The sequence below is a fragment of the Bubalus kerabau genome, chromosome 16 (genome assembly GCF_029407905.1).
Source record: "Bubalus kerabau isolate K-KA32 ecotype Philippines breed swamp buffalo chromosome 16, PCC_UOA_SB_1v2, whole genome shotgun sequence".
In the NCBI taxonomy this organism is placed as follows: domain Eukaryota; kingdom Metazoa; phylum Chordata; class Mammalia; order Artiodactyla; family Bovidae; genus Bubalus; species Bubalus kerabau.
In genome coordinates, this window is record NC_073639.1 from 62080801 (window position 1) to 62105943 (window position 25143).

The 25143-nt window shown below is 46.0% G+C and overlaps 1 protein-coding gene and 1 pseudogene across 2 annotated transcripts in view; one reads left to right on the forward strand and one right to left on the reverse strand.

Annotated features, from left to right (window-relative positions):
• Window positions 1–25143, forward strand: part of TESC (tescalcin) — a 65421-nt gene that overhangs the window by 4810 nt on the left and 35468 nt on the right. For both annotated transcript variants that reach the window (XR_008703267.1, XM_055549617.1), the window contains exon 2: window positions 24952–25021. Coding sequence is in view for 1 of the 2 variants with exons in the window: in XM_055549617.1 (XP_055405592.1) it covers window positions 24952–25021 (70 nt within the window). In the remaining variant the exon portion in view is untranslated. The remainder of the gene's footprint in view (window positions 1–24951; window positions 25022–25143) is intronic.
• LOC129629548 (voltage-dependent anion-selective channel protein 3-like) lies at window positions 21214–22012 on the reverse strand (annotated as a pseudogene).

Consider the following 25143-nt stretch of genomic DNA (forward strand, 5'->3'; position numbering starts at 1 on the left):
CGGGCTGAGCTGGGATGTTCCCTGCGGCGGCTCATGGAATCCTCCCGGGGACGCTGTGGCCTCCCTGTTCCCGTAGATGGGCAAGTCGAGGCCGAGGAGAGGACGTGACAGACCAGGGCCACAGGCCACTAAGAAGCAGAGGCGGGGTGCAGTTTCTGGTCTGACCCCCAGACCTCATCCTTTGGGGAGGGAACCAGAGACGAGGGAGTCCTGTGCGGCCTGGGCCGGCTTCTAGGGGTGACACAGTACGTTTTCCACCAGAATCTCCCTGCTGGGCAATATTCCTGGGTTATAAAGCCTTCAAGAAGCCCCAGACCGTGGCCTCAGCCCCTTCACCACCACCTCCCGTGCAACAGGCGCCTCCTCTGCCCTCCTGAAGGGGCCTTGAGGGGTAAGGGCAGGCCAGCAGGTACCACTGTGTTCTTCCTGTTGTCATCAGGGCTTGTGAAGCTAAATGGCCAGACAAGACCCACCCAGCTCCCTTTCCATTTTCTCTGGGGTAGATTATAGTTTGTTTTCATTAAAAAAAAAATAATGTATTTATTTCATTTATTTTTGGCTGGGCAGGGTCCTCGTTGCTGTGTGGGTGTTTCTTTACTTGTAATGTGTAGGCTTCTCACTGTGGCGGCTTCTCTTGTTGCAGAGCATGGGCCCTAGGGCACTCAGGCTTCAGTGTTTCGGCCTCCAAGCTCTAGAGCACAGGTTCAGTAGTCGTGGCACACAAGCTTATTTGCTTTGCAGCATGTAGGATCTTCCTGGACCAAGGATAGAACCTGTGTCTGCTGCATTGGCAGGTGGATTCTTTAGCACTGAGCCACCAGGGAAGTCCTAGACTATGGTTTTAACTTGGGATCCTTGAGGAGTCTCTGAACCCCCATAAAATAGGGTGCAGAATTGTGTCCTGGGGGCCCTGGGAGACACGGACCCTCAGCTTTCATGAGAGTCTTAAAACAGTGACAGTGCAGTCTACTGTATGTAAATAAGACCCCAAAAGAAAAGTGAAGATAAAGTGAGCACTAAATAATTTTTTTTAGAAAAATGAAAAAGGGTGGCTTCCTGCTGAGGGAGGAACAGACATGTGTAGGAGGACTGGTCCCCAACGTCTGAGCTCTCAGGGGCCCTGGGTGCAGTGGTCTCGACCACAGAAGGGAGGGCCGAGAGGCCCCAGCCCTCAGTAACCTCCTCTCCCTTGGTCAGGCAGGGGTGTCCAGATCTCTGCCCACCTCTGGGTGCTCACAGTGTGGAAACATGCAGGAGAGGGCTGGGTATAAGGGAACTGATTCCTGGGCACCCACAAGCACCCCTGCTCTGGCCCGCTCTGTGCAGCTGGCCCGCTCGTCCTGTGTCCGTGGCAGCTGCGGAGCAGGGCAAGGTGATGGTGGGGTCTGCCCCGTGCGGTAGTTCTGAGACATGCTGTCCACGCCACCAGTTCCACACCTTTGAAGATGCAGCAGTTGACCAGATGGTCTTGGACTGTGGCCGAGGTCACAGCTGCTCCTTCTGGGGCCCTTTCCATCCATTGTCCTCCCATCCTAAGAGCCCAGTGGGACTTTGTTGCCTGTTTACAGATGAGGACACTGAGGCTCAGACATTCAGCTGATGGCTCGAGGTTACTTCCATGCGTATGTATAACTGAACTGCTGTGCTGTACACCTGAAACTAACATGATCTTGATACTATGAATCAGTTATACTTCTATAAAAAAGGAAAACACAGTCGACAAAAGATGACTTAGATGCTGTGTGTAGAACCCAAATCCAAAACCAGACCTTTTTTTGTGGGGGTAAGGAGAAACTGCCTGCCCCACGTGACGCAATGTAGACAGTGTGAGGGCCCCTGAACCGGTCTTGTCTGGGAGACGTGGCACTGCTGGCCCATGACCTTGTTTTGTTTTGCTTTGGTTTTAGATGTTGCTTATTTGGCTCTTCCAGGTCTTGGTTGTGGCATGCAAACTCTTAGCTGAGGCACCTGTGATCTAGTTGCCTGACCAAGGATTGGACTTGGGGCCTCCTGCACTTGAAGTGCAGAGTCTTATCCACTGGACTACCAGGGGACTGTGCCCCTCACCACAACCTTGTCAGTAGCGTTCTACACACTTGTTTACTAAGTCGGCAAGGGGAAAATGGGACCTCGAGATGGATAGGATTAGCTCTGGGTGATTTGGAAAGTTCTAGAACTGTAGGCTACCTATCCTCCAGGGAGGGCAAGCTTGGTGGTGGGCACTGTGAGGGGTGTGGAAAGGGCTAAGAAAGAGGAGGCCCTCTCCAACTCCTGTGGAGTCAGACCTCACAGGTCTGACTATGAGGCTCGCGCCGGTTTCAGAAGAAATAGTTGTGTTTTCTCTGCGTGAGAGCAGCTGGTGATCCACTCCAGCACTTCCCAGTCCACGGACTAGTAGTAATTACATCCCTTATGCATCTTTCCTTCTCGCTTCCCCCACCCCCACGCTGGCAGGATAATTTTTTTGTGAGTTAATGGTCCCCAGAAGGCAGCGTGGAACTTAATCACTGATCAGATATGCCATACGGCCCAATCCTACAGACAAAATGCCCCATGTGTTGATAAGATGCTGCTGCTTTTGCAAAGCACTTTAGTGTCTATTATCTCAAGCCCAGGGAACACAGTGTTTTTGGCTCCGGGATACCCACTGCTTTGGGGAGATAAGGTAAGGCCTCCTTTTCCCAGGCTGGAGAGGCCAGGCAAGGTGACGTAAAGGAACCTGGCACCCGGGTCCTGCCAGCCATCCTGTCGCCGGCGCCAGCTTTATTATTAATTCATAAAACCAGAAGGTCAAGTGGGTGATTTCCGCTGGTGGTGGCAGTCACCTTAAGGGCCAGGACAAAAAGGCCCTTTGTTGTCCCAGCCCTGTGACCTTTGTGGACCGGTAGGCTGTCAGAAGTGGGCCTGCAGTTTTCTGCACAGCTCCCTGGGAGGTGAGAGAGCACAGTGTCAGGGCTCAGGTACTTCTGGGAGGAAGGGCCGGTGGCCAGGCAGGAGACATCAGCAGGGTTGGTGTGACTGAGTCATACAGCAATGGAAAGAGAAGGGCGGGGGGGATCCCTTCCACCTCCTGAGTACCAATACCAGGATCCCAGTGATCCAAGAACCCCGGGTGAGCACCCAGCACTTCACAGACCTCGCCCACCTGGTAGCTCTCAGGGTTTCCCTTATCTTGTCCTCTCCTGGGTCTCTGAGACCTCAGCCAGAGTCCCATGTGGGCAGAGACTAGCCTCCCACCACGTTCGCCTTTACCAGCAGATAGGTGTGGGTTTGAATCACAGCACTACTTCTTAACTGTCTGAGCAAGAAAACTTGCCTCCCTGAGTCTCAGTCTCCTCATCTGTAAAATGGAAATGTTTCCTAAGCCTGCTGTGAGGATTAAGTAAGAATTTGAGTAAAGCTCTTCACACACCATCTGTGTTCAGTAGTTGTTGGCAGGTATGAATTATTTTGATTTTTGTAAACCTTTCAGAAGCTGGCCACATATAACCCTTTTAAGGGTATTCTGTAACTTCCTTCAGAAGTTCATATCATCTTTGACATGTCTGCCATCTTTGACATGCCTCAAGTTAGTCATTATCTTGCCCTTGTGCTGATGATCAGGGACCTTCAGTTCAGTTCAGTTGCTCAGTCGTGTCCAACTCTTTGGGACCCCGTGAACCGCAGCACACCAGGCCTCCCTGTCCAACTCCCAGAGTTCACCCAAACCCATGTCCATTGAGTCAGTGATGCCATTCAACCATCTCATCCTCTGTCGTCCCCTTCTTCTTCTGCCCTCAATCTTTCCTAGCATCAGGGTCTTTTCAAATGAGTCAGCTCTCCGCATCAGGTGGCCAAAGTATTGGAGTTTCAGCTTCAACATAGGTCCTTCCAATAAAAACCCAGGACTGGTCTCCTTTAGGATAGACTGGTCTCCTTTAGGATGGATCTCCTTGCAGTCCAAGGGACTCTCAAGAGTCTTCTCCAACACCACAGTTCAAAAGCATCAATTCTTCAGTGCTCAGCTGAAGATGTGAGAGTGAGAGTGCAACTCTCACATCTGTTTGTGACTACTGGAAAAACCATAGCCTTGACTAGAAACCATTGACTAGACGAAACTTTGTTGACAAAGTAATGTCTCTGCTTTTCAATATGCTGTCTAGGTTGGTCATAACTTTCCCTTCCAAGGAGTAAGCATCTTTTAATTTCAGGGACCTTAGCATGCTTGAATTTGCATCACTCTGTAGTTTTTTTTCTTTATTTTTAAAACCTGTATTTTTATTGTTTTATGCAGTCTCTATTAATTCTTGCAACCATTCTTCCTTACAGATTCAGTTTTCTTCCTTTGTAACACAGCTTTCCATAGAGTTTGCAGTCAGTCTCTGAGTTGTCAGCTTTGTCTGAAAATGTCTTTTTTTTCTTTTGGCTAGCCCATAGGGCTTTCCTGGTGACTCAGACAGTAAAGAATTTGCCTGCAATGCAGGAGACCCAGGTTCAATCCCTGATCTCAGGAAGATCCCCTGGAGAAGAGAATGGCAACCCTCTCCAGTATTCTTGCCTGGAGAATCCCATGCACAGAGGAGCCTGGCAGACTACAGTCCATGGGATTGCAAAGAGTCAGACACAGCTGAGAGACTAACATTTCCTTTCGTTTCATAGGAATGGTCATTTGGCTAGGTATAAAATTTGAGATTGCTACATGTTTTCTCTCAGGACTGAAATTTTTGGTCTCTTTCTGTTGTTGAAAAGTCAACTCTTTTGTCTGACTGATATTCCTTTGTGGAAATCTGTTTTTTCCTCTGTGTGTTAAAAATATCTGTTGTGGGAGTTTTTTTTCTTTGTTGTTGTTGTTGTTTTTTTAATATACTATGCTTTTGTCTAGGTGTGAATTTAATTTATTCTGCTGGGGAATGGTTGATGCTATATTATTTTTTTTTTTTAATTTTATTTTATTTTTAAACTTTACATAACTGTATTAGATTTGCCAAATATCAAAATGAATCCGCCAAATGCTATATTATTTTAAAAGCAACTCATGTCTTCCATCATGAAAATATTCTCTCTCCCCTTTCTCCTTATCTTCCTCAATAATTCCTTTAGAAAGGTGATGAACTCTGTCATTCTGTCCTGAATGCCTCTTTACCTTTCTTTCATATTCCATAGCTTTTTGTTTCTCTGTGCTGTATTTTAAGTTGTTTACTTAAGTCTGTCTTCTAATTCACTCTTTATTTATTACAACTTTGCTGCCTTAGCTTTTCTTTTTTAAGTCTATGGAATTTAAAAACCTATTTTGTAAGTTCTGTATGGTTTTCAGAGTCACCACTTTTGTCAGAGGGCACTGTTCTTACATTATTTGCAATAATTTATAGTTTCTGCTGTCTCATCTTCTTGGAGTTCCATTCCATTTATTATTTGTGTCTGCTGATTCTCCTAAATGCTGATCGTTTGCTTGCGTAGTTTGGTTTTTGAGCCTGAGCTCATCTTTGGGCTGTCTGCCCCTGGTTTTCATATCTTTCTGTGTACCTTCATCTCCACATTCATGCCAAGGCCAAAGAGATGAGCTTAGCTGAAGTGCCTCCCTGATGAGAGTACCCTGTGCTCAGGGCTATGGAAGTGGCTCTTACAGTGCTTTGCATCTGTTGTTCTGGATACCTTATTAGGGTTTTCACTGGTCTGGAAACACTATTTACATTAATTCCTCAATTTGGTTTTCCTTCACTACAGAGGTTTGGATTTTTCTCTCATGCATGTCGCAGGCCCACAGTTTTGATTCGTCACAGAGTCCTCCTCCTCCCTCTGCACCATCCCACCTCTTCAGCAGAATCAGCTTCCCTGTTGATTGTCTGGGCCAGTGGGAACATTTTTCTGTCCCACCTTACGTGGAGAGGCAGCCTTTTGTGCTCTAGCCTTTGTTAGGAGTCTCGCTTCTAACTCATACAGACCCCAGGCCACTGCTGCTACTCAGTGGGCTAGAAGCCTCACACTTAGCTGTTAGAGCCTGGAATTGTTCTGGTACCCCTGGGCCACCTCTCTTACTGCGACTGAGTTTCCTCCTTTCTTCTAGTACCTGAAGATTTCCCAGCTTAGTGATATCTTAAATTTTTTTCTAATTTAATCCAGTGCTTCATGCGTTTGTAATGGAATAGAGAGTCTGTGTTAGCTCTTTGTAGAAGGAACTAGAGTTCTTTTTTTTTTTTTCTTTTTGTATATTTTTTTATTTTTTTGGCTGTGGCATGTGGGATCTTAGTTCCCCAACCAGGATCAAACCTGTGCCCCCTGCATTGGAAGCATGGAGTCTTAACCATTGGACCAGTTCTAATGGAACTGGAATTCTTTACTTAAATGTCCTACCATAATAAACCCTTGCAGTTTTGGTAAATCTGGAACTGAAAATAGATCTGGAAAGATCTGAAAACCAGTTCCCTATAGGCTCTGAAAGGTGCCCAAATCTCCCCTGTTGTTTTTCTTCCTTAGCTTTAGCCTTTTTTAAAAACTACGATTTTTATTTATTCATTTTTGGCTGTGCTGGATCTTGGCTGCTGTGTGGGCCTCTCTCCAGCTGCAGCAAGTGGGGCCTACTTTCTGGTGGTGGCTCACAGGCCTCTCATTGCGGTGGCTTCTCTTGCTGCAGAGCACAGACTCGAGGCTCTCGAGCTTCAGTAATGCCTCCCAGCTCGAGAGCACAGGCTAAGTAAGTATAGCACAGGGGCTTAGTTGCTCCACAGCATGTGGGATCTTCCTGGATCAGGGATTGAACCGCCTCTCCTGCTTTGGTGGGAGGATTCTTTACCACTGAGCCACCAGGGAAGCCCTAGTCTTTTTATGAAAATGGAGACATCTTTCTGTCTTTAGCGAGGTAAGTGATAATGTGTGTGTTGTCCTAGTCATTTCTTCGTTTTGGCAGACAGCACTGCAAATGGTCATGAGAGCAGATTCTGGAGTCACAGACCTCGGTTCAAATCCCAGTTCTGCCACTCATATCTGTGTGACCTTGGGGAGTGACTTAACCTCTCAGTTTCCTTATCTGTAAAATGGGTGTGATAATCATGAGAGACAGACACTGTGTTGAGGATTAAATAAGATAATGTGTGTTGAGGATTAAATAAGATAATGTGTGTCAGGAATTTGGCTTAGGTCCTGCCTCTGCATAAATGCTGACACACAGCAGTTACGATCGCTGCTGTAAGGCAGACCCTAGCCGTGGGAAGATGAGCGTGGATGAGCAGGGCATGGTCTGTGTGATTTTGAGAATTGTCTCGTCTCTCCTGGGAGGAGAATGTTTTCTAAACTCATGTCACTTTACTCTCTCCCAGCATCCCCTCCAGTTCTGAGATTTGGAGGATTCTTTCTGTGCAGGAAAACAAAAAACAAAAAACACAACCCCAAATATCTAACAAGACCTTCAGTACCTAAAATAAATGCCATCTTGCAGGCTAGTGCAGGGCTGGGGCAACTTTTTTCTGGGAACTCCTCAGCTCTTGCGTTTACAAAGTGGGTTGAAGTTTGTGTAGAAAGGATTTAAAGGTGCTGGAGGAAGGCCAGCCATCAGTCTTCTTGTGGCTGCTTCAGCTGTGGAGAATTGAATGGAGGCTGAAAACTTCCTTCTCCAGGCCACCTGCTCCCAGGTGCTTTTTTTTTTTTTTTTTTAATTCCCAGCAGTGATATGTGGTTTGTAACACTCCCAGCACGTGGCTTCCGAGTGGTCGGCAGGTGGAGGACAGAAGCAGGGCATCTCACACCACACAGCATCTTGTGTGCACCAGGCGTGTGACAGCGGGTCCCTTCCAGGCTGTGAAGGCCAGTCCCTCACTCTCCCTCCCCAGGCCCTGGCTTAGTCATTGCTTTGGCTGTAGCCCCAGGCGGCTCACAGCACGTTCCTTCTTCCCTGGGAGGCTGGAGGCAGCTGAAGAGCTGAGTAGGTACCACGAGATGAGTGTTTTGGGGGCATAGCAATAACAATCGTGACAACTCCAGGGTCTTATGCCCCTCCTACCAGATTCAGTGCACAGTGTAATACAATTTCTTTTACAATTGGGGCAAAATTCATATAACATGAAATTTATTATCTTAACCATTTAATTTTATTTATATTATTTCTTTTTGGCCGTGCCCTGTGGCATGTGGGATCTTAGTTCCCCTATCGGGGATCAAACCTGTACCCCTTGCGGTGGGAGCGTGGAGTCTTAACCTCTGGAGCACAAAGGAATTCTCTTAAACTAAAAAATTTTTAATTTTGTGTTTGTTTATTTATTTTGGCTGCACCATGCAGCTTGCAGGCTCTTAGTTGCCCAACCAGGGATTGAACCCGGGCCCCCAGCAGTAGAAGCACAAAGTCCAAACCCCTGAACCGCCGGGGAATTCCCCCATCTTAACCATTTTAAAGCATACAATTCAGTGGCATTAAGCCCTTTCACAGTCATGTGCTGCCACCACTTCTATATTTCCCAACCATCTTCGTCACCCCCAAAAGAAACTTCATGCCCATCAGCAGACACTCTAATCTCCCAACTAACTGGCAGCCCCTGGCAACCACTAACCTACTTTCTGTCTCTGTGGATCTGCTTGCTTTGGGTGATTCATATAAAAGGGAGCATGCAGTAGTGGCCTTGCGTGTCTGGCTTCTCTCACTTAACGTCACGCTTTCAAGGTTCATCCAGGCTGTAGCAAGTGTCAGTACTTCGCTGGTCTTGTGGTGGAGTAATATGCCATCAGGTGGAGATGCCTCATTTTGCTCATCCATCTACCGGTGGATGCATGTTGGGGTTCCCACGTTTTGACGATTATGCATATTGTGTATGGGGTTTGATTGTTTTTCATGGTATGAACAGCCTCTTGTGGGCGGTGCTATTATTATCTTCATACGGAGGAGGAAGTTACAGTCTCGGGAGGCGGTTTCTTAGGACGTGAAGCTGGGGTGGAACCGGCAGCTCTTGGTAGCAATGGGTTTAGCTCCCCTTTCTGTCCGGTCGGGCACACCTCTGTGTTTTAGGACTTCGGCTGATGCCAGGGGTTGAGTCCTGGTCAGTCTGTCAGGATTCAGCAGGCCCTGAGAGGCACCAAGACCTTCTCGGTGATGCCATTTGGCATCCTGGCACCTGCATCCAGGCTGGCACTGCTGGGGGGACATGAAGGAGGCAGGGTGGCTCGAGGGCGCCCCCTGAAAAAGGAGCCAGCATGCTCTCAGTCACCCCTGCTTCTCCCAGCTGTGTCTTGAGCTCCCTTCCCTGCCAGGAGCACTACACCTGCGGGCCTCTCAGCAGGTACCCAGCTCCATCATCTGCATCACCGTCCATTCAGTTGCCAGGTGCCTGGGCTCTTGTTTTGTGGCTTAGCATCCTCTGGAAACTCAGAGTAAAGTCTGATTGCCGTAGTCTGTTGTATGTGCCCGCCCCCCACACCCAGCACCTCTGTTCTTAGTCTGCCTTCGCCCATGCTCAAGGGCTTGGGGCTCCTTGTGTTCCTCCCATTCTGCCTCCACTAGCCCTGCCTCCTGCACCGGGCCCTCAGCCTCTGGGATCCCAATGGCATCATCTCCCAGCCCATCCCTGTGGACTAGCAGCCCCACTCCTGCCTTGATGCTCCTTGGCCAGCAGATGCCCCTCTTAGGGTCCTGGATCACAGCGAGGTGAGGGCTCTGCCTTTTGTGTCTGCGTCCTTGGCATCTGGCAGGTGCCCAGCAAATCAGAGGCACTCAGTACATGTCTCTCAGAGTGATGGGGGCACCCATCAGGGGATGAAGCAGACACAGCTGTACCCCAGGGGGGCATCTGTCATGCCCCCACTCCCCTGAGATCAGCACAGATTCTGGAGGGAAGGAGCAAGTAGTATTTTGTATGCCTGCCACCAGGCTCGAACAGTCCTGACCACCCCATAGTGGACGTGGGTGAATGTGGGTCCCCTATTTCCTCCCAAGTCATGTAGGGGAGGCTGGACCCTGCAGGGGATTTGGGGCTGGCTTCTCTGCTCCTAGTCTCCACCTGCCCTCCTTCCTGAGTGTTGTCTCTGATCTCCCGATCTATGCGATTCTCCTTCCTCCAGTGAGCACAACCCCTCCTAGCATAGCAGGGGGCAGGCTGAGCGGCGGGGCCGGGGCCGGGGCCAGGGCCAGGCAGAGACCCCATGTCCATAGCCACTCCTCACTGCCCCCCTGCCCCTGGCAGGCACCCATCCAGTCTGTGCCTGTAGGTTTGCCTACTCTGGCCTTTGCAGATAAATGGAATCACACACCTGTGGCCTTTTGGGTCTGGTTCCTTTCCTTCAGCAGGATGTGTTCAGGGTTCATCCACGTTGTAGCTGGCGTCAGTAGTTCATCCTTTTTTATGGCTGAATAATAGTCTGCTGTATGGATAGAGCACACATTTATTAAATCAATTTTAATCAAATATTCTTTGTTTCCTTAAATATGTAGTTTTTTTTTAGTAAACAAACTGACTATGGGAGGAAAGAAAAGATTTGTGTTCCTGGCCTTTTTCCTCCTTCACTTTTATTGACATATAGTTGATATACAGCACTGTATAAATTTAAGGTGTACAGCATAAAGATTTGGTTTACATAGATTATGAAGTGATTATCGTAATAAGCTTAGTGAACAGCCATCATTTCATATAGATTCAATTAAAGAAGAAACAAAAAAATTTTTCTTGTGATGAGAACTCTTAAGATTTACTCTCAGTAACTTTCATGTATAACATACAGCAGTGTTAATTATATTTATTATGTACTATCATCCCCAGTACTTTTAATTTAATTTTTATTATATTAGAGTATGGTTGTTTACAACGTCATGTTAGTTTCAGGTATGCAGCAGCGTGATTCAGTTATCCATGTACATTCTTTTTCAGATTCTTTTCCCATATAGGATATTATAGAATGTTGGGTAGTTCTCTGTGCTATCCACTGGGTATAGGACCTATATAGTAGGCCCTTGATGATTATTTTATGTATAATGGTGTGTATTATCTTTGTTCCTAGCTCTTAGTTTACCCCTCCCCTCCACCTCTCCCTTTTGGGAACCGTAACTTTGTTTTTGGGAACCGTAACTTTGTTTCTGATATCTGCAAGTCTGTTTCTGTTTTGTGAATAAGCTCATCTGTATCATTTTTTAGAATCCATGTGTAAGTGGCACCTGTGGTGGTCTTTCTCCTTCTGATCCCGCTTAGTATGAGGGTGCATCCTTGTTGCAGTGAATGACAGTATTTCCTTCTTTTTTATGATTGATGAATATTCCACTGTATGTGCCCATCTTTTTTATCCATTCCTCTGGCGATGGACGTTTGGGTTGCTTCCATGTCGAGGCTATTGTAAATAGTGCTGCAGTGAACACTGGAGTGCATGTATATGGTTTTCTTCAGAAATATGCCCAGGGGTGGCCTTGCTGGATCATATGGTAGCTCTGTTTTTAGATTTTTAAGGAACCCCACACTGTTCTCCATAGTAGGTGCGCCAACTTACATTCCCACCAGCACTGTAAGCGGGTTCTGTTTTCTCCACACCCTCTCCAGCATTTATTGTTTGTAGACTTTCTGATGATGGCCATTCTGACTGGTGTGAGGCAGTAACCTCACTGTAGTTTTGATTTTCATTTCTCTGATAATTAGTGATGTTGAGCATCTTTTCACGGGCTTATTTGGCCATCTGTATGTTGTCTTTGCAGAAGTGTCTGTTCAGATCTTCTGCCCACTCTTTGAGTTTTGTTGTTTCTTTTTTATATTGAGCTGCATGAGCTGTTTTTTTAATCCATTCACCTGTTGAAGGACATCTGCGTTGTTCCTACGTTTTGGCTGTTATGCATAGGGCTGCTGTGAGCATTTGTTTACGGGTTTCTGTGTGGATGTACATTTTCATTTATCCTGGGTACATGCTTAGGAGCAGAATTTCTGGATTCGGTGTAAATCTATGTTTAATTAGAAGAGGAATCACCAGACTGTTTTCCATAGTTGCTGGATCATTTTCCACTCCCATCTGCAACGTCTGAGGGATCCACTTTCTCCATAGTATCACCAGTGCTTGATAGTCTCTGTTTTATTTTCATTATAGCCATAGAAGGAAAAAAATTTAAAGAAGATTACACAAGTTATCCCTATTAATTGCAGGAAATTTAAAGGATGGATACGTAGCTCAGCAGGTAAAGAATCTGCCTGAAGTGCAGGAGTCCTGGGTTCGATCCCTGTGTTGGGAAGATCCCCTGGAGAAGGAAATGGCAACCCACTCCAGGATCCTTGCCTGGAAAATCTCAGGGACAGAGGAGCCTGATGGGCTACAGTCCATGGGGTCGCAAAGAGTCAGGCATGACTGAGCGACTAACACTTACTTACTTAAGCAAAAGTAAGGAGCTGGAGGAGACAAATGTCCTGTCATGCTATCATCTGGAACAATCTACTGTTTTGTTGTAGCCTTTTCCTAATTTTTCCTTTGTACACACTTGTATATCAATGTGTTAATGAGATCTTTCATGTAAATAAGATCTTTGTTGCCTGTTGGTTTTCCCATAGAATGATACTCCATGAGCATTTTTCTGTGTCCCACAATACTAAAACAATTTTCAGCATTTATTTAACCAGTTTTATGTGGCCCAGCATTTACCCAATTCTTTTGAATTTTTTTTTTTTTACTGTTCGAAATAGGCAATGGTGATTACTCTTATGTATTTATCTTTGTATATTTGTCTCTGTTCTTTAGGATTCATTCCTAGGGACAAATTGCTGGTTCAGAGCACAAATGCCAGGCACTGTTGAGCACAAATATAATATGAGGTAGAATAATTCTAAATTTTCAGCGAGCTATAGATGGAACATAATTCTAGATTTTCTAGTAGCCACATTAAAAAAAAATAATGAAACAACTGAAGTTAATTTTAATGATGTATTTAACCTAACTAAAATATTTCAAATATAATTAATAGAAAAGTTATTAAGACAGTTGTCATGTGTTTTGTAATAAGTCTTTGAAAGCTGGTATGTTTTTTCACACATCAGCCCATCTTCATAGCTACTTGTGGCTGGTGGCTCTGTATTGGGCCCTGCAGATGTATACTTTTCCTTTTAAACTTTTGATACAAAAGCGACAGGTCAGCCCCCACCCCGTCCCCTGCAACCCTGCCAGCCCTGGATGAGGCAGATTAAACTCCCACCAGTCCCATGGAAGGGTGTGCATTTCCCTCAGGTTGAAATCTAAAACCCCAAATAACCAGGTCCAGATGCCAGGCACTGAGGTGTCTCTGCCTCTCGTTCCTATGGCAACTGTGACCTCACAGTGGGGGTGGGGGGAACAGAGAGGGCTCAGAGTGAGGAGCAGGGAAACTTTGAGAGGGATCATGAGATCAAGGGATCATGAGAACCCTTGAGGGAAGGACAGACAGGGCCTTCCAGGGTGTGACATGGGCACATGTGTATCGGGGACCCTGTGTGACAGGATCAACCTGGGAGGCTGGTGATGAGGGCACATAGAACTTTGTTAAGGACTGAGTTCTTGGCTCTGAAGGTTTGGGTGCCAAAAAGAGGGAACCCGAGCTGGGGGAGTTTTCCTCCTAATTCCTCTGCTTTCAGTGCAGCAGGACAGAAAGGTGTGTGGTGCACACGTGTGCTTGTGTTTTGGATGGCGTTAGCTGAAAACTCTTCATTAGAGAAATCTGGCCTACGGTGGTTTATAGTTTATTCACCGTTTCCTGTCTGTGTGGCCTTGGACAGGTCTCAGTGTTCCCATCTCTAGGTTGGGGGAAAAGCTGTGCCTGCCTGGTAGGATTGATTGAGGCTTATGTGAGCCAAGGCTCGTCAAGAATAGAGTCGGGCGCTGTGCCCAGGACACAGCTTGATGAATGCCTCTTGTTAATTAACAGCTATGGTTGTTGTCATGATGGTGCACTAACTTTTTAAAAACATTTTATTTATTTATTTTTGTCTGTACTGGATCTTTGTTGCTGTGCCCTGCGGGCTTTCTTTAGTTGTGTCGAGCCGGGGCTACTCTGGTTGCTGTGCTTGGGCTTCTCATTGCAGTTCCCTTGTTGCGGAACACAGGCTCTAGGCGTGCAGGCTTCAGCAGTTGCTTCACACAGGGGCTCAGCAGCTGCGGCTCAGGGGCTTCGTTGCCCTTTGGCATGTGGAATCGTCCGGGACCCGGGATTAAACCCGCATTCCGAGTTGGCAGGCAGATTCTTTACCCCTGGTCCACCAGGGGCATCCTAAGTTACTTTTCTGCGTCTTTACTGAGCCGTCACTCACCCCCTGCATCTCACGCCTTTACAGTGTGCTCAGCTTTTAGTGTCGGAGAAGGCGATGGCACCCCACTCTAGTACTCTTGCCTGGAAAATCCCGTGGACGGAGGAGCCTGGTAAGCTGCAGTCCATGGGGTCACTAAGAGTCGGGCATGACTGAGCGTCTTCACTTTCACTTTTCACTTTCATGCATTGGAGAAGGAAATGGCAACCCACTCCAGTGTTCTTGCCTGGAGAATCCCAGGGATGGGGGAGCCTGGTGGGCTGCCGTCTCTGGGGTTGCACAGAGTCGGACACGACTGAAGCGACTTAGCAGCAGCAGCAGCTTTTAGTGTAATCAAAGGGTTGGATAACAATCTCATTCTAGAACCTTGTCAACCCCCTCTGAAGAAACTCCTTTGCTATTATCAGTGATTCCTTCTCTCCTTTCTCAGCCCCAGGCAACCACTGGTCTACTTTCTGTGTCTGTGGCTTTGCCTCTCTAAGCGTTTTGTGTAAAGAGGATTCTGCCAGGCGTGGGCTTTGTGATCAGCCTCTCTCACTTAGCACAGTGTCTTCAAGGGAGCTCATCTTTCTTGGAGATGGTTTAGCAGCATGTGTTTGGCTATAATTTCTGATCATTATTTTGCAACAAATCAGTGTATTTTTGAATTTTCTATTGAAATATAATTGATTTATAGTGTTGTATTAGTTTCAGGTGTACAGCAAAGTGATTTAGTTACATATATTCTCTTTTAGATGCGTTTCCATTATGGGTTATTACAAGATACTGAGTATAGTTCCCTGTGCTATACAATAGGACCTTGTTGTTGGTCTATTTCCTATATAGTGGTGTGTTTATGTTAATTCCAAGCTCCTAATTTATTCTTCCCTCCCCTTTTGCCCCTTTGGTTAACCATAAATTTGTTTTCTATGTCTGAAAGTCCACTTATGCTTTGTAAATTCATTTGTATCATTTTTTAAGATTTCACACATGAGCACTATCATATGAGAATTTCTTTCTTGGTCTGATTTATTTGATTTAGAATGCTAATCTCTAGGTCCATCCATGTTGCTGCAAATGACATCAGTATATTTCTTTCTTTTTTTTTTTTTTGATCTGTGGGGACTCTAATTGGCCAGTATACTCTGATCACCTGGGCTTCCCAGGTGGCACGGTGATAAAGAGTCTGCCTGCCGATGCAGGGGACGCAAGAGATGTGGGTTCGATCCCTGTGTTGGGAAGGTCTCCTGGAGTGGGAAATGGCAAACCACTCCAGTGTTCTTGCCTGGGAAATCCCATAGACAGAAGAGCCTGGTGGGCTGTGTCCATGGGGTCCAAAAGAGTCAGACACAGCTGAGCGACTGAGCACGCGCACACACACATACACAATCCGATCACCCAAAGGGAGGCAGTGTGGGGTGTCAGTTACAAACAAAACAAGCAGACTGAATCACACATGTTCTGTCAGACAAACTATGTTCATATCCTGGGGCTGCTTCTTTCTAAGTTTAGTGACCTTGAGCAAATTCCCGATCCCCTCAGGACCTCCATGTTCTTGTCTATAAAGTGGGAATTGTCGGTCAGTCACAGGGTCACGGAAAGGATTAAATAGTACATGTGTGCCCAGGATGTGTACTTGCCAGTGAATGATTCACCATTAACACTATTGTTGAGATTCCTCAGCTGTCCCATATGGGACCTGCTTAAATCCTTATATGACTAATAAGTATACATTGTATATTACGGAAGATTTGGAAAATATAGATGAGTGGAAGCAAAACAAACAAGAGTCTTTAATCCCAGTGTTGAGAGATAATTGCTATTATTATTTTGGGAAAACAAGTTGACTTCCATTACTTGCATGCATTGATGTATATTTAGATGTTCCCCCCAATATGGAGTCTTGCTGTTTTTGTAGCAGGTTGTTTTAGACAACATTATGTTAGAATGTATGTTCCTGTTAAATACACAGCTGTCACTTTTAAAGTCAGCATCCTTTTTAAAATCTTTTTTTTTTGGCTGCACTGCCCACCAGGCATGTGAGATCTTAGTACCCCAAGCGGGGATCAAACCTTCGCCCCCTGCAGTAGAAGTGCAGAGTCTTAATCACTGGACCGCCAGGGAATTCTCAGCATCCTTTTTTATTGTTTTAATTGGCTAAACACACCATAAAGTGGGAGCTTCCTGGATGGCTCTGTAAAGAACTAACCTGCAGTACAGAAGACACAGGAGACACGAGTTCGATCCCTGGGTTGGGACAATCCCCCAGAGGAGGAAACGGCAACCCACTCCCGTATTCTTGCCTGAAAAAATCCCATGGACAAGAGGAGCCTGGTGGGCTACAGTCCAAAAGGTTGCAAAGAGTCAGACACAACTGAGCACGCACACACACACCATAAAATACTTAACTGACCTGCTTGTGGGGGGCACTGAGATTGAGTCCAGTTGTTAAGCTGTTGTGGAGAATACACAGTGAACACACTTACAAACTCATCTCACTGTACCTGTTGGATTTATTCTTTCAGGATAAATCAGGATAAATCCCCGACATGTAGATTACTGAGCTTCTCAAATGTCTTATTGCATGGTCATCTATAGAAAAGTGCATCACGCATGAGCATACAGTTCCAAAAACTTTTCACAGCTGTGTAACCTGCTGCTGGGTCAAGAATGAAACATTTCCAGCCCCCAGAAACCCTCTCATGCCCCGTTCAAGTTACTACCCCGTAAAGGGCAACTGCTGTTGTAACTTTAAAAAAATTAAGACTTTGTTATTAGCCATTTTAGGTTAACAGCAAATTAATGGGAAGGATAAGAGATTACGTGCACCCCAGCCCCCAGGCTTCCCTGGTGGCTGAGATGGTAAAGAATCCACCTGCAGTGTGGGAGACCTGGGTTCAATCCCTTGGTTGGGAAGATCTCCTGGAGAAGGGCATGGCAACCCACACCAGTATTCTTGCCTGGAGAATCCCCGTGGACAGAGGAGCCTGGCGGGCTATAGTCCATGGGGTTGCAAAGAGTCAGACACCACTGAGCGACTAAGCCCAGCACAGCACGCCTGCCCCAGCCCACATGCGCAGCCTCCCTACCATTAACACCCCCTGCAGTGTGGGGCCTTTGTTATAATTGATGGATCTACACTGACACATCAACACCCAGAGTTCATGGTTTACATTAGGGTTACGTTAGGTTCCTTGGTGTCCAGGCTTCCCTGGTGGCTCAGACAGTAAAGAATCTGCCTGCAGTGCAGGAGACCTGAGTTCGATCCCTGGGGTCAGGAAGACCCCCTGGAGAAGGGAATGGCCATCCATTCCAGTATTCTTGCCAGGAGAATTCCATGGACAGAGGAGCCTGGCGGGCTACAGTCCATGGGATCACAAAGATTCAGACACGACTGGGCAACTAACACTTTTTCACTTCCCTTTGGTGTCCTACATTCTTTGAGTTTGGACAAATATATAAGGTTCACACAGAGTAGGTTCACTGCCCTGAAAATTCTGTGTGCTTTGTCAGCTCATCTTCCCCCTGGTAACCACTGATCTTATTACTGTCTTGGTAAGTTTTGCCTCTTCCAGAAGGTCGTGTAGTTGGAATCATACCGTATGTAGCCTTTCTAGATTGACTTCTAATACTGCAGATGAGCTCTGCCGGGTTTTGTGCTTTATATAAATGGAGTCATAAAGTATGTACTGTTTTCATACCTGGCTTCTGCTTGTTATTATGTTTTGAAAATCACCCTAGTTAATGGCCTACTCTGCGTTCATTTTCTGCTGTATACTATTCCATTATTTGAATATACCACCCACTTTGGGCTTCCCAGGTGGCACTAGTGGTAAAGGCCGTGCCTGTTGGATCCCTGGGTTGGGAAGATCCCCTGGAGTAGGAAATGACAACTCTCTTTAGTATTCTTGCCTGGAAAATCCCGTGAAGAGGAGCTTGGTGGGCCACCAAGAGTCAGACATGACTGAGCGACTGAGCCCTGAACACCCACTTTATTCTGCTGCTGTGGGGCATTCAGGTAATTTCCAGTTTGTTGTTGCTGTTCAGTTGCTAAGTTGTATCCAACTCTTTGCAGCTCCATGGGCTGCAGCACTCCAGGCTTCCCTGCCCTTCACTGTCTCCTGGAGTTTGCTTAAACTCATGTCCATTGAGTCAGTGATGCCATCCAACCATCCCATCCTCTGATGCCCCCTTCTCCTCCTACCTTCAGTCTTTCCCAGCATCAGGGTCTTTTCCAGTGAGTCGGCTCTTCACATCAGATGGCCGCCAAAGTATTAGAGCGTCAGTATTCAGCATCAGTCCTTCCAAGAATATTCAGGGTTGATTTCCTTTAGGATTGACTGATTTGATCTCCTTGTAGTCTAAGGGACTCTCTAGAGTTTTCTTCAGCACCACAATTTGAAAGCATCAATTCTTCAGCTCTCAGCCTTCTTTATGGTCCACCTGTCACATCTACACATGAATACTAGAAAAACCATAACTTTGACTATAAAAACCATCACTTTGTTGGCAAAGTGATGTCTCTGCCTTTTAATACACTGAGTTTGTCATAGCTTTTCTTTCAAGGAGCAAGTGTCTTTTAATTTCATGGCTGTAGTCTTGTGTTAGTATGTGCTGAATTGCTTCAACTCTTTGCAACCCTACAGACAGTAGCCTGCCAGGCTACTCTGTCCATGGGATTTCCCAGGCAAGAATACTGGAGAGGGTTGTCCCCCTCCAGGGGATCTTCCCGATTCAGGGATCGAATCCGCATCACTTACATCTCCTGCATTAATAGGTGGGTTCTTTACCACTGGCACTACATGGCTGAAGTCCAGGGCTCTTCAGATCATACTGCCATGAAATCCTTCTACATATCCTCTGATTGAGTGCAGATATGCTTTTTTTTTTTTTTTTTTAATTTGGCTACACTGGGTCTTAGTTGTGGCATGTGGGATCTAGTTTCCTGACCAGGGATGGAACCTGAGTGCCCTGCATTGCAAGCACAGAAATGCATGTTTGGACCACCAGGGAAGTCCCAGCAAATATGCATTTCTGTTGGGTGCATGGGCCAGACCATGGAATATGTGAATGTCCGTGCTAACATACATGTGACGTAAATGGCTGTATTTTTCTCTGGAAAAGTAGTGACTGTCCCCAGGGCTTCCCTAACCTTTCCAAGCATCAGTTTCTACATCTGTACCATGGGATGTGGCCCCCTTCCCATGGTTTCCTGAGAACAGATGAGCTAATGCTTGGAGATGTCCCACTCTCCCAGCACATGGCAGGCCTTCAGGATGGCTTGGTCGTTGTAGTGATACTTTCTAGCCAACTACAGCTTCTAGAGAAGCTTGAGAACTCTGAGTTGTAGATTCTTGAATAGATGACAGCTGGAGCCTAAGGCTGAAAAGAAAAAAGAAAAGAACATGAAGTAAGGTGGCCACTTGACCCCAGATATCAGCCGCCTTAAACAGGAAGAGAAAAGGTGCTTGAGGGATGAGAGATGTTGAGAGAGTGGTGGGAGGAGTGAGCCCTGCCCCAGGCCAGAGGCAGTTTCAGAAATTTTTGCCTGAACTGTATGCAGTCCCCCGGGGCTTCTCGGGTGGCACAGTGGTAAAGAACCCACCTGCCAATGCAGGAGACACGGGTTTAATCCCTGGGTCAGGAAGATCCCCTGGAGGAGGAAATGGCAACCCACTCCAGTATTCTTGCTTAGGAAATCCCATGGACAGAGGAGCCTGGCGAGCTGCAGTCCATGAAGTTGCCAAGAGTTGGGCACAACTTAGTGACTAAACACATACATAGTCCCCAGACACCAGACTTGAGGGCCTCGAACACCAGGATGTTCTGGGAAAAGAGGCAGTGTTGCATAGCGGTTTAGGGTGGGGGTGGTCTTTGGAGTTGGGGAGACTTGGGGTTGAATCCCAACTCTGCCAATCACAGTTGTGTGAGTACAGCACCCTCCGAGCTGCACTATTCAAATGATGTAACAGAGGAGAAAAGTATCTGTTCACAGGGTGTTTTGAGGAGGAGGTGAGAAGGTACACAGAAGTGTCTAATATTGTGCATTTCGTAAAGCAAGCATGTGGGTGGAAACTCTCTAAATCCTGGAACCCACCAGGTCTGGTCTTAGCTGTGGAAGAAAACAGGACCCACCCACTAAAAATGGTAATTAAAAAGCAAACCTGTATGTGGGTTTTCTGAAACAACTGGGGATAGGGAGAGGAGGAATTGGCTGAAGACAGTTCAGTTGGTAGAGAATCTGCCTGTGATGCAGGAGACCTGGGCTCGAAGATCCCCCAGAGAAGAGAATGGTGACCCCTGCAGTATCTCCCCTGGAGAATTCCATGGACAGAGGAGCCTGGCAGGCTACAGTCCCTGGGATCACAAAGAATCAGGCATATAGATACCTGTGTGTTTTTTAGGGGCTTCTCAGGTGGCACTAGTGGTAAAGAACCTGCCTGCTAATGCAGGAGATGTAAGAGATGTGGGCTTGATCCCTCGGTCGAGAACATCCCCTGAAGGAGGAAATGGCAACCTACTCCAATATTCTTGCCTGGAGAATCCAAGAGGAGCCTGGCAATCTACCGTCCATAGGGCCGCAAAGAGTCGGACACGAATGAAGCGACTTAGCTTCAGAAGGTACAGTCTTCCACTGATTTATTTATGTTCCAAATGTGATGGGTTTATTTTATTTTACTCTGATGCAAAACCAAAGATTCCACTACCGCACAGAGACCAGTATGTTACAAGGTCATGAAAAAGTGGTGTGGGACATGCAGGACATGGTGGATGACCGCAGGGTCAGGTCATCTCCTTTGTACATGACACTACACCTTCCTGAGGAACACGTTGAAAATAACACTGTGAAACTGAAGGGTGGCACGAACGTGGCAACCTCTGGGCATGCCTCCAAACACGTCTCCCCTTAGGATGGGCTCCGAACCCAGGCTTCAGTGTGGGGAGGATCAGAATCCTTCAGAAGAATAAGAAGTTCATGCTTTTGAAATTTCACACAAGAATTTTAAGGCCCAAACACATTTCTCTTCACCTCCAAACCACATTAAGCTTCCATTTCCAATCCCAGCCCGACTGTGTGCCCTCCTGCATTGATGTTCTTTCCATCGATTAGAGCTGACAGGGTCAGTTGCCCTCCAGGTCGAAGGGTCTGAGTGTAACCCAGTCCAATCAGGCTGGTATTATTTACTCAAGCAGAGAGAGAAGTTCTAGAGTCCAGCGTGTACTTAGCAGAGATGCCAAAGTGGGTGTTGTTCCCCTCACCCATCCACGTGACATTTATTAACATTTCAGTCTTGTTGCTCACCTTCTGGTAGACGGACCCTCCAAATTCGTGCTGTTATTCCTGTGAGTGTGCAGCTGGAGGTCTGCGGCTTTGTAACCCAAGGCAAAATTATTCTGTGACAATTTGGAATCAGCTGTGTCAGAACTCATCTGATAGCAAGTCAACCTTCAAAGGCCAGCACAGCCCAGCCATAGATGGTTGGCCAGAAAAATCTATATCAATATGACTGCCAAGACTGAAACAATCCCCTTTATAGGAGGCCTTTAATTTCCCACTCTTCTTTCCTGTGTGTGGTACAAATATGGTATTAAGAGTCGGTTGCAATTCTTCAGCCAACTTATTCTCCCAAGCGATTTCTGTCCCAGGAGTATTGTCTTTGTTCCACTCTTGGGTGAAGGTCAGGCTGTAGTTACCAACCTTGTATTTGCCTCTAGGTTGCCTGATGCTTTCCCTGTATCTGTGTAAGCATTACCAGAAGTAGAAAATTCCACTCCACTGTATGACTTGGTTCCCAGATCTATTTTGACCATGCCAAATCCATATCCTTTATTGAAGACATCTTTAGCAGCCTCTCCTAGGTCACAGTAAGTCAGTTACCCCATCTCCGGCCGGAGTGCCTCTCCACTCTGCCTGGGGCACCGCTGAAGGTCTTCCAATCTGAGAATGTAGTATGTCTTTCCATCTGTTTATGTCATCTTCGATTTCTTTCATCAGTGTCTTGTAGTTTTTCAGGTTATAGGTCTTTTGCCTCCTTAAGTAGGTTTATTCCTAGGTATTTATTCTTTCTGGTTTAATAGGATTATTTCCTGAATTTCTCTTTCTGCTCTTACATTGTTAGTGTATAGGAATGCAAATGATTTCTGTGTAACTAATTTTGTATCCTGCAGTTTTACCAAATTCATTGAGCTTTAGTAGTTTTCTGGTAGCATCTTTAGGATTTTCTATGTATAGTATCATGTCATCTGCAAGCAGTGACAGCTTTACTTCTTTTTCCAATTTATGTTCCTTTTGTTTCTGTTTCTTCTCTGATCGCTATAGCTAGGACTTCCAAAACTATGTTAAATTTAAGTGGCAACAGTGGACATCCTTGTCTTGTTCCTAATCTTAGAGGGAATACTTTCAGCTTTTCATCATTGAGAATGATGTTAGCTCTGGGTTTGTCATATATGGGCTTTTTAATGTTGGGGTAAGTCCCCTCTGTGCCCACTTTAGGGAGAATTTTTATCATAAAGGGATGTTGAATTTTGTCAAAAGCTTTTTCTGCATCAGTGGAGATGATTATATGGTTTTTATTCTTCAGTTTGTTAATGTGGTATGTCACCGACTGATTTGAGGATATTGAAGAATCCTTGCATCCCTGGGATAAATCCCACTTGATCATGGTGTGTGTTCCTTTTAATGTATTGTTGGATTTGATTTGCTAGTATTTTGCTGAGGATTTTTTTTTTTTTAGTATTTATTTACTCATTTATTGGCCGTGGTGGGTCTTCATCGCTGCACACAGACTTTCTCCTGTTGCATCTAGCGGGGGTTACTCTTCATTGGTGTGGGGACTTCTCATTGTTGCACAGGCTCGAGGCATGCGGGCTTCAGGAGTCGCAGTGTGTGGGCTCAGTAGTTGCGGCTCCCGGGCTCTAGAGAGCAGGCTCAGTAGTTGTGGCACATGGGCTTAACTGCTCCAAGGCATGTGGGATCTTCCAGGACTAGGGATCGAACTGATATCCTTTGTGTTACAAGGTAGGTTCTTAACCACTGGACCACAGGGAAGCCCTATTGAGGAGTTTTACATTTATGTTCATCAGTGATACTGACCTACAATTTTCTTTTTTTGTGTGGTGTCTTTGTCTGATTTGGGTATCAGGGTGATGGTGGCCTCGTGGAATGAGCTTGGGAGTGTTCCTTGCTCTGCAGTTTTTTGGAAGGGTTTCAAAAGTATAAGTGATAACTCTTCTCTAAACATTTGATAGAATTTGCCTGTGAAGCCATCTAGTCTTGGACTTTTGTTTGTTGGAAGATTTTTAATCACAGTTGCAGTTTCAGTACTTGTAATTTGTCTAATTTGTATTTTCTATTTCTCCATGGTTCAGTCTTGGAAGGTTGTACCTAAGAATTTGTCCAGGAGAGTTCTCTGGCAGTCCAGTGGTTAAGATTCCACGCTTCCATGGCAGAGTGTGCGGGATCAATCCCTGGTCAGGGCACTAAGATCCCACATGCCATTCTGGGCCGCACAGCCGAAACAAAACCAATAAACAAATAATCTTTTTTTTTTTTTTTTTAAGAATTTGTTTCTTATAGGTTGACTGTTTTATTGACTTACAGTTGCTAGAGTAATCTCTTATGATGCTTTGTATTTCTGTGATGTGCATTGTAACTTCTCAGTTTTCATTTTATTAATTTGAGGCCTCTCCCTTTTTTCTTGATTAGTCTGGCTAAAGGTGTATCAGTTTTCTTTATCTTTTCAAAGAACCAGCTTTGAGTTTCATTGATCTTTTGTTTTCTTGGTCTCTGTTTCATTTATTGCTGCTCTGATCCTTATGATTTCTTCTACTAACTTTGGGTTTTGTCTGTTCTTTCTCTGGTTATTCCACGTGTAAGGTTAGGCTCTTTATTTGAGATTTTTCCTGTTTCCTGAGGTACCATTGTATTGCTATAAACTTCTTTCTTAGAACTGCTTTTGCTGCATCCCATAGGTTTTGGATCATTGTGTTTTCATGGTCATCTGTCTCGAGGTGTTTTTTGATTGTGTCTTTGATTCCTTTGGTGACTTATTTAATTTTGCATATGAGATGGATATTCACTAAACTTAAACATGGTCACTGTTTCACTCATTGTGTGAGTCAAATCATTTGCAGTACACCTTAAACGTCTACAGTGCTGTGCTGTACATCAGTTATATCTCAAATGGGAAGGGAAAAAAATGAAACAGTTGAGGTTATGTAAATACATCGCCCACAGCAGCAATGATCAAAAGTCTGTTTCTTTTCCTTCCACTTCCCCCGCTTTTACCAGATTCTCTGTACTCTTCTGACTACAGGTCTTCCCCGAATCACTTCTGGCACCAGCCTGAACCATCTCGCCCTCCCCTCCTCCTCTGTTTCTTAATACATGACACACGAAGCCCCTTTCTCATCGGGGAAGACACCCATCTTCAGGAGTGGGAGGGGAGAAAGCCAGACAAGCCGATACGATCTCTTTTAACGAGCTGAGGAAGAAGAGGGTGACCTGGTTCACGTTTGTCCTGTTCGCCAGGAGCTGTTATTAGTAGTAATTGTCTTACTGCTGAGGGGGTCAGAGCCAGCAACCCCAGCGCTGTGTTACCAGGAGGAATGGCAGACCCTTTCTCTGCTTCTTCATCCCACGCTTAGTTTTGCCTTGGTGGGATATGACCCGAGAATGAACCGAACAGGAGAGTGGGGATGAGGGTCCAGCCTGCCTCCTGCAGCTCTGAGTTCAGAGGTCAGTGATGCCTTTTCTTTCTTTCTTTTTTCCCCCCTGCAGTCTCATCAGACCAGATTGAGCAGCTCCACCGGAGGTTTAAGCAGCTGAGCGGAGACCAGCCCACCATCCGGTAAGACCGGCAGCTGGGTGTAGGCGTCGGCAGGACTGTGGTCCTTGAGGAGGTCCTTTCCATATATCTCCTCCCCTGAGTGCTGGCTGGCTCTGCCGGAGCCCCTGGGTGGTCCCGTTTCC